This window comes from Arachis duranensis, chromosome 3, assembly GCF_000817695.3.
Source record: "Arachis duranensis cultivar V14167 chromosome 3, aradu.V14167.gnm2.J7QH, whole genome shotgun sequence".
NCBI lineage: Eukaryota > Viridiplantae > Streptophyta > Magnoliopsida > Fabales > Fabaceae > Arachis > Arachis duranensis.
The window spans coordinates 7,837,481-7,846,401 of record NC_029774.3 but is presented as its reverse complement, the minus strand read 5'-3'; the positions used below and the strand labels follow the sequence as shown (position 1 = coordinate 7,846,401).

The 8,921-nt window shown below is 34.5% G+C and overlaps 2 protein-coding genes across 2 annotated transcripts; both read right to left on the bottom strand.

The window, feature by feature from the left end:
• LOC127745694 (uncharacterized) lies at window positions 1-1,626 on the bottom strand. The gene is made up of 4 exons (XM_052259017.1): window positions 1,596-1,626; window positions 821-1,441; window positions 678-743; window positions 1-488 (listed from the first exon to the last, which is right to left on the bottom strand). Exons 1-4 carry the CDS (start codon window positions 1,596-1,598, stop codon window positions 345-347), a joined length of 834 nt encoding a protein of 277 aa, XP_052114977.1. The 5' UTR covers window positions 1,599-1,626; the 3' UTR covers window positions 1-344.
• Window positions 1,625-5,026, bottom strand: LOC107477282 (uncharacterized). The gene is made up of 8 exons (XM_052259016.1): window positions 4,926-5,026; window positions 3,990-4,519; window positions 3,457-3,593; window positions 3,299-3,361; window positions 3,112-3,198; window positions 2,848-3,013; window positions 2,503-2,692; window positions 1,625-2,334 (listed from the first exon to the last, which is right to left on the bottom strand). Exons 2-8 carry the CDS (start codon window positions 4,488-4,490, stop codon window positions 1,625-1,627), a joined length of 1,854 nt encoding a protein of 617 aa, XP_052114976.1. The 5' UTR covers window positions 4,491-4,519; window positions 4,926-5,026.
• Window positions 5,027-8,921: the final 3,895 nt, after the last annotated feature.

Genomic DNA, 8,921 nt, shown 5'->3' with positions numbered 1-8,921 from the left:
TTATATACAATGAAAGGATTGTTTTGTGCATGCTCTTATTCAATGTACTATTTTGGCTGTACAAATATATATTATTATTTTCCTTTTACATCTATGTTACAAGTAAGCTATCATAGCTCATCTCCACAGGGCTTTGTATTGTAACTCAAATACTAACACTACCTATTCAGCCTCTTAAAGGAAATAGCTACTTCATCTTCAAGTGTTGCTAACTAGTACCTTTTCTTTCACCATTTTTGTTAGCATAATAGTGTCACTACTCACTATTTCTTTCATATTTGTTAGCATAACATTCACCTTTTTCTTTCAATATTATGAGGATGCCACAGTGATCCAATAATTTTCTAAGCATGAACTGGCTGGAGTTCCAATGGTCCTTGACCAAACCCAATCTGTCTCCTCCACAAGCTGTAGTTCTGCCAACTGCCATTAGTCGTGTCATCACTCGTCAGCCATATATTAAATGAACTCCCTCCGTTTTCTTTTATCTGTCATTGTTATAGTCACAGATAAAAGGAAACGGAGAGAGCGATTTCAGCATTGGTAAAAATTTTCATAATAAGCATTGAAATAGAAAAATAGCCATTTCTAAAAAGCATTTGCTTGTTGCTTTATACATAATGAATAAGGTGATTATACTGTAATTTTTTTTTTCCCATGAGATAAAAGTTTCTTACCCTGCCATCTCTGAGCTCAAATATAACAGAACCTTCAGAAAATGGAATTGGTCTTGTAGATGAAACCTGTGTTGAATCAGACTCAAAATCAATGCTCTATCTATGTTTTTTTGTTCAATCAGTAAATGTAGATTATACTTTACCTTAGGATCACATTTAGACTTTTGATCAGAAAGGTTGTTCTGATCTTTCTTCAAGCCATGCATAGAATATTCATCATTGCAAACTACCTTCCCATCATTGAGTCCACTTTGTCTTGGTCGATTCGCCTCAACCATTTCACTTCCCATTGAAGGGAAACCAAAGTCCTTCCACTTCCATGCACCATTTTTGTCCATGTATCTCAGGTACACTTTTCCATCTGAACCAATCAAAAGTAGTTGAGTACCCTCAAAGCTAGGACCAGTTGAACCAACTAGTTTCGCGCCTTTATCGGGTGTTCCATGTTCTATCCAGTTCCATCCATTCCATGCATTCCATTGGTACTCAACAAGGCCACCTTCTACTGAAAGCATGAAGAGTGAGCCTGAGAGCGATTTCTGTGATGGTCTAATAACTGTTCCAGGAAACTGTGATAGAATCAAATGCTGAGATTGGTAATGCTCATGCCACAAATCAGTCACTTTGTTATACTGATATAGGCGACCGTTTCTTCCTGTGACGAATACTATGTTTTCCCTGAACAATTCCTGGTCTACAATGCATGCAACTTTAGCATTTGGAGGATGTTTGCAATCTTTCCATTTAAACTTCCTCATGAAAACCTGTGTATAATGAAAGATATGAAGTTGATCATGAATATGAGTATTTAATTGATTTCATTAGAATTAATTAGAATTACAAAGCGAAAAACTTAAGGGAAAGGAGTTATTAACTACTCAAAGTGCATAATTCTTTTATTAACTACTGTTAACCTACCATGAACTGCAGTAATCTTCCATTTTTACTCACAAAGCACTGCAATTCCTCCATGCTATCTCATTTTCATGCCATTCTCTAAGAAGCACACTCCCAAATGTATCAACCATGAACAAGCTTCCATTATAGTTTCCCACTATACCTTCTATAGCTGTAGAACTCTCATGCTTCAGCCACACCCAAACATTCTCAATACAAATGTGTTCAAACACTAATCCATCATTTGTTATGAAGAAAAATGACTTTCCTTCATACATCAACCGAAGCCGGAAGTTACTACTAGTCCAGCCATCAGGGAGATTATAATCTTCTGTAGATTTAGTCGATTCGCCTAATGAAGTGCCCAGCGATAAGTAGTAATTCTGTGTCTGGCTTTGCTTTCTCCTACCTGTTACTGAACTTGTTCCAGAATCCACTGATTCATCTTTTAGTCCTGCAAGGCAATTTCTGGGGCCACGTTCTTCTGTGCAATATTCTGCATTCCATCCTTCGCTCTCTGGAACATCTAATATCGACCAAACATATTTAGTTGATGCTTTCCTTCTAAAGTTTTGTGGTAAAGCTGGTCCTGAACTTTCGCCGCCTAGTCCTAGTAGATGTAATTCTGCAAGTCTACCATCATCTAGTGGAAACAGTATCCTGCCAGCTTGTAATGGCAAGCCAATTATACCTCTTGCTACTTTAGCATGTAAAGGGTGCTGATGATTTTCCCAACTTCCTGGAAATCGATTAGTTGTACCTGTGCATGTGTGTTCATGTGAGAATTTAGTGTCTAGAAAGTAGTATTCAGGTTGAAACCTCTCTAGTTAATACATGAATGATTTTATTCATTAGGAGATATTATGCTAAAGTTTTGAAGTTCATATGCATTAAGTTAAATAATTTGTAGCATAACTGGATGACTAACCTAATTGTTTTGGCATTTGATATTCAAAGACTGATCCAACTGCACTGGTGAAGAACAAGGAAAAGAAAGTTTCACTTGATTCGTCATGTAGAGCCGGCGTAATGGATGTCAAATTTTGATGTGGTGGACTTCCATGGACCATCCATTTCCACTTCCTCTGATGCAGTCTCCTCTCTACCAAATCACCCTCCTATATACAATTATCAGACATTTTTAGAACATGCTGTCCATGGCAGATAGAATTTAATTCGAGGGAGCGAAGTTGAAATTCAACATTTTTCCAAGTTGTCCATCTCAAAATCCAATTGGAACTTAATGAAATTCTAGTGAACTAACTAAAAGTACCTTGTTTAGAAGAAACAGAGATTCAGAATAATCACCACTCAGTCCGCTTAGAGTGCACCCTTTAGATGGTACTAAAGGCGCGAATTGTGCTGTCCTTTCTTTCCATATGTGCTTCTTCCATGATGGTTTTGATTTTTCATCATATTCATAAAGATCTCCAGCAGAACTACATTAACACAACAAGGTGAACAATGATATTTAATACTTATAGAATTAGGATGGCAATTTGCACCTTAAAAAAAGAACACCACATCTTAACTTCACCTTATGGTATACACTACTTCTCTTACAGAAGCAACTTCAGCTATTGCTGCTACATTTGCTCCAGCTGGTTGGCCATGATTTGTCCATCTGCTCTATATATGTCGCGGAATAGAAGCGAACTTAATGATATTTGCAGACGATTAACTTCTTTAACACTAATATATTTGCTCCAAAACTTGAGTTTTACCTTAGAGGCTCAACCCCAAGAAGTTCTATCAGTGTTCCATTCCTTGTGCAGAAATAAATTCTCCTGTCCCAACAACAAAATCTAAATTCAGCATATGCTTGAATTATACATGGTTAAATCAATCTAAGAACAAAGAAGGTATTATTATGTTTACTCACTGCCTATCATGTGACACAATTCCAGACTTTATTAACACCAAAGGATTTTTCTTTGAATCATTATTTGTGATTTGATTGAGTGTAGGTGTGACATCCAACCAAACTGTTTGTGAGGTTTCACCAAATTGCACATGCATCTGCTAAAACCAAAACATAATCTGTTAACTCAAGAGGCAATAGGCACTGTTGCAGTTCCAACAACTAACATAACACCAATTTAAAGTGCAGAATCAAATCATACTAGTGTCCTTGAATTAAATACTTGCTAAGCTATATATGCATGTAATTGTGTGATATGAATCCGAAACAAACAATGAACAATTGATAACTGTCCCCGGACACAAAATACAGAGATACTGAGATAATAAAGACGGATAAAATATGTCCCCACTGTCCTTATGTCTTAGGACAAAGATATTTAAGTCTATCCTTTTAGTCTAAATAGGTTTTTGTCCCTCAACATATCTGTATTTGTGTCCTGAGACAATATCCAAACACGGCCTTACAAACTAATGATACTTATAAGGTGTAACCTGATAGAGATTTCCTGCTTCAGAAGCAGCAAGAATTATGTGATTGATGATGAATACCGCGGTTGCGCGGCCGGATGCTATTGGCAAGTCATGAGGGGCAATAACCCATTCAAGTCCATTCCAAAACCTCTCATATATAGAACCACTTTCCCCAGTGACCCAAATAGATGTATCTGACATTCTGGTCAATGAAATTCTCTTCCTCAGTGGCAAAACCACATCCAAGGGCTTAGCATCAAACAATTCATGCTGTTCTTCCTTCAATCCTCCTTCTTTGTTGCTGAATTCAGATACCAGATGATCATCATAAGGAAACACAACTTCAACCCATCTATCAGCTTGTTCATTGAACTTCCAAAACCTATCAGTTTTCTGCACAAATCTCTTATTGCTTTGTTTGAAGAATTGATAATAAGGGCAGCATGAAGCAGTAACCTCAACTATACAGCACCTTTCAGAGAAGAGTATCCAGATGCCATATATTATATGAAACACTGACATGGTGGCATAATAATAATAAAATAGGGATCCTGATAAAAAAGAGAGAAAGAAATAAAGCAAATCTCAAATGAAAATAGAAAGTCATAAAAAAATTCTTTGGACTTGTTTGGTTATTGGTTTGTATAGTTTGTACCATATGGGGTAAGGTATCTACCATAATCTACTACCCCATATGGGGCCATGGATGATAAATGTCTCTGATCATCTATCTGCTCAAAGACTTCTAATACCTGATAAAAGAAAATTCTCTTGTTTTGTCATGCCATCTAATCTAAGGAGAAGAACTCATAATTTGAGTTGTGAATAAGAGATTGGGGTTGTGAAGTGATGAAGAGAAGGGTAGGTTTGTGGGGCTCCATGAAGAAACATCAAGTAGAAGTTAGTATCAGATACTATTTTTTAGATTATAAGTACAAGTATGCAAGTACAAAAAACCTTTGCAATCAGGTGTAGATAGCTTCTTTCTCCATCACCTTTCTTGGTTGGTTTTCTTGACCCTTCAATCTTTTCTGGCTCATAATATCACTCTTTTATATTAGATGTTGTTCTGAAAAATTATTATATATATATTATAAATATCAAATATATATTCTTATATAATAATGGAATAATTGAGAAAAATAAAATTATACTTTTTGTTTATTTGTTAATAACTTTGACCTATAATAAGCGGTTAATTCACTTAGTGAGTTTCACACCTTAGCTTAACCAACTCCATCTACTTTATTTATATTTGTACATAAAAAATGGTGATTATATATTTAATCTTACCAAACTCTGACGACTTATTTGGCAACAGTCAAGATTCTTTGCATGACTTTGATCATGATGCTACAACTACTTGGGAAGAATGTATGGGTTCCATTGGAACTTGGATCACCATAACAAGAAGCCTCGAAATTATGAAGCTCAATATAATTCTACCAATATATTGACTTCACTAAATAATGGAAAATGCAAATTTCATATCAAATGGGGTTTGTGAAAGTGAGAGGTACTGAGTTAGATGGCTTAGCTCAGATACCATTAATTGTCTTTAAAGATGAAAGGGACATGGAATGCATCACCATTCAGAAATCAGAAGTGGTAGGCATGTACTAGCGGTGATAAATAATTTCTCACACATTTTCTAAAGCCACAAGTTTTGTAAAATAATAAAGTAAAAAATTAACATTAAATTTAAACTTCTAATTTAAAGTTGATTAAATTCTTACTTTTTTTTATTCAATCGATTTTTATATTTTAAAAGAGCTTGATCTATTATTTATAATTTTATTAATTAGTGACAATTTGTATTCACATTTCTATTTTGTCAGGGAATATGATTGAAATATCAGTTTTATTATGCGAGATTTTTGAAATATATAAAATGTTTAAATTATTCTTAAGTATAATTCTTAATAAGATTTTTTAACATTTCTATATATCATATATAAATAAATCTAATTAAATTGTATATTGTATTAATGTATTGTATTTTTTATTTTTTTTATATAGGCAGAGATGAAAAGGTATTACGATTTTTAAAAATAAAAAATGTATATATACCTAGGTATAGTTAAAAAAATTTGTAAATAAGAGCCTTGAAAGAAAATTGAAGTAAAACCGTAAAAAAAAAGTTCAACACACTCGAAAATATGAAAACCAGATAAAAGAAAAGAATATGAGGAATACAATACCCAGAATACAAAATATCAAGCTCTAGGTTCTACCTACAAAGTCAAGCCCAGACATAATATATATATACCAAAAAATCCCATGAACTACAATTCTACAAAGACGAAAAATAAAAAAATGTAATATTTTAATTCTCATAATAGAGATCAAAATAGAAACAAACAAAATTTTAGAATTTAAAAATGAGGAATAAGGTCATTCCCAATGCGACCCATTCTATTCCATTGACGTCCGTATCCATAACATCGTAAATTCCCTTTGAATTTATTATTTTATGAGTGTGTGTGGTTGGGGGAATTATAAATAATTCCTAAAATTTTTAAAATAGGAATATCATATTTCCATATTTAATTCAAAGTTTGAAAAACTATTCCCAAACAAATTTGATTGCAAGAAATCAAAATACCATCATTTGAATTTCAATTATCACCTTCCTCCTAAGTATATTTGATTGTCATGAGAATGAAATCTAAATAACAAAATAATAATTACACCACAACCACACACACTCTATATGAAAAGAAAAGAGGTTGAGCCGGCTAGTTGCACTTATTTTTAAGTTATAGTCTTCTTATAGATTAGTTTTAAATTGTGGTCCATAATTTAACTGTAATAGCAGCTATAATGCTGGATTTAGCCACATCTTTCTGCAATTGTACACAACTCTTTCTAATGCCATAAAATGTCAGCTCATATCATAATTAGAAATAACAATAGTACCGAGAGACTAGTTGCAGTTTAAGAAACTAGTTATGTCACAATCAATAGTTAGTTGATATCAAATGTTGCGTATGTAATGTGTTTCTACTATCACATTGTGCATAACTTGCACGACACTAAGTTAAAAAAATGTTTTAGAGACATCAAGTTCGCACTTATTTGTCACGGTTATATTTCATTATTAGATTAGATTAATAATATATCTGTACATATTAATCTAAAAATACACAAAATGTAAGTCAAACATATTAAATTATACTTGTTTCATAAATTTATGTCCCCGCATGATATCATAGTAGACCACCACTCCTTTTCCTTATACATGAAGAGAACGTGCAAATTGTTCATCATGATCATAGGCTTCTTTATATGAAGCTGTTGTTCTATGCCACGTGAGATACATCTAGTTGTTTATCATTTATTATGGAAATTGTGAGTTTCTATGAAAGTTGCAACAAGACCAATTAAATTTCACCAAACCAAAAGTGGGGTTTATTTATAGTATTATTAAGTTCTTAATAGACCCTACTTCTTTTTGATAATTGTTTTCAAGAGATTCTCCTGATTCTTTTGCATAGTGGGAGATAAAGGTCAGCCACGTCCATTGGCTGAGAATTCTTCCTTTTGATACATCATCAACCAAGAAAAGAAAATTGTAACGGTAAATGTTTTGGTAGAAATGGAGGTAACAGTAACTAACAAGAGTAAAACTTTATCCGTATGGCCATATTCACAGAAGTATCAACCATAGAAGACTCACCATACTCACTTAAATTTATGCTTTAACTCATCAAGAAAGGACAAAAATGACATAGACAAACTAAGAAATATAATACACCACCTTGTAATTTATTGTTTTCTTTTGTATGAATTAAAGTATGAATGAATGTGAATCACCATATCATTTCTCTTTCACAATTTATGTAAATGACATGTGAATCACATAATCTGCAAAGAGTTACCATTATGAACAAAGAGGCTAGTAAATTTCCTTCAACCTTAAGCCAACAGTAGTTAGGGGGTTAAACAAAGTCCTGTGTTGGTATTTGTATGATTCATATAAAACTAATCTGCCTAAGAACAAAATATATGTACATAACAATTTCCTGAACAATCAAAATTTCAGAACAAAATATATGTACACTCCCTCTCTATCGATCCCTTATTCTGTTTCTTAAAGATTCAATTGAATTCTGGATTCTGGTTCCTTCTGCTAGCATCACTGCTTTTGATGCTTCGCGTAAATGTTGAATCCCACGACCCAAACTAGCAATTGAGTGTGCTGCAGGGACAGATTCAACAGCGCACTCGATCCCATCCCCACACATAAGTAAGCCTGAACATGCTCCAATGCTCCCTACGAATGTAGCCCAAGGCAAAAACCCAACAGGCTGTATCTTTCGCTTTCTCATTATTTCGAAGAAGGCCGTTCTCATAACCGAGATACTGGTTCTTTCAGCCGAGGCTATAACACTGTGAGCAATAGCTCGAATCTTCTCGGCAGATCCAGCTGCCTTCATGATACTGGAAGTTTTAGCACCGGAAGATGCAACAACTTTAGATGGGCCCAGGGAAAAACCCAGAGCCTTGTGTGTATAACTGACAACGACTTTGATTGAAGCCGGGACTTTGATTGAAGCCGGAACTTTGAAGGTAGCAACCTTCATGAGAGTTGATGCAGGAACTACTTTGGTCAAGGATGAAGCACCTAAAACAGCTGTTGCTCCTGCCCCTACTGCCATCATAGGATTCTCTGGTAACAAGCGTTTCTTGTTGCTATAATTCAGAGACACCCGTTCAACTCCAGAATTTATTGTTAGATCTCCAACCAGCTCTTTGACTTCATCGGGAAGAGGAGTATCCCAATGCTTCCTAAGACCTCCTAAGGAGCCAGCATCTACTACTGCAACAACGGTCTTAAACTTATCAGCCTGACTACGGATAGCATGTGCAAAGAGCACATCCGACTTCTCGTCAACTGAAAGCTCTGAGAAATCAATCTTTTGAGACCTGGGATCGACTTTGCTGTTAGTT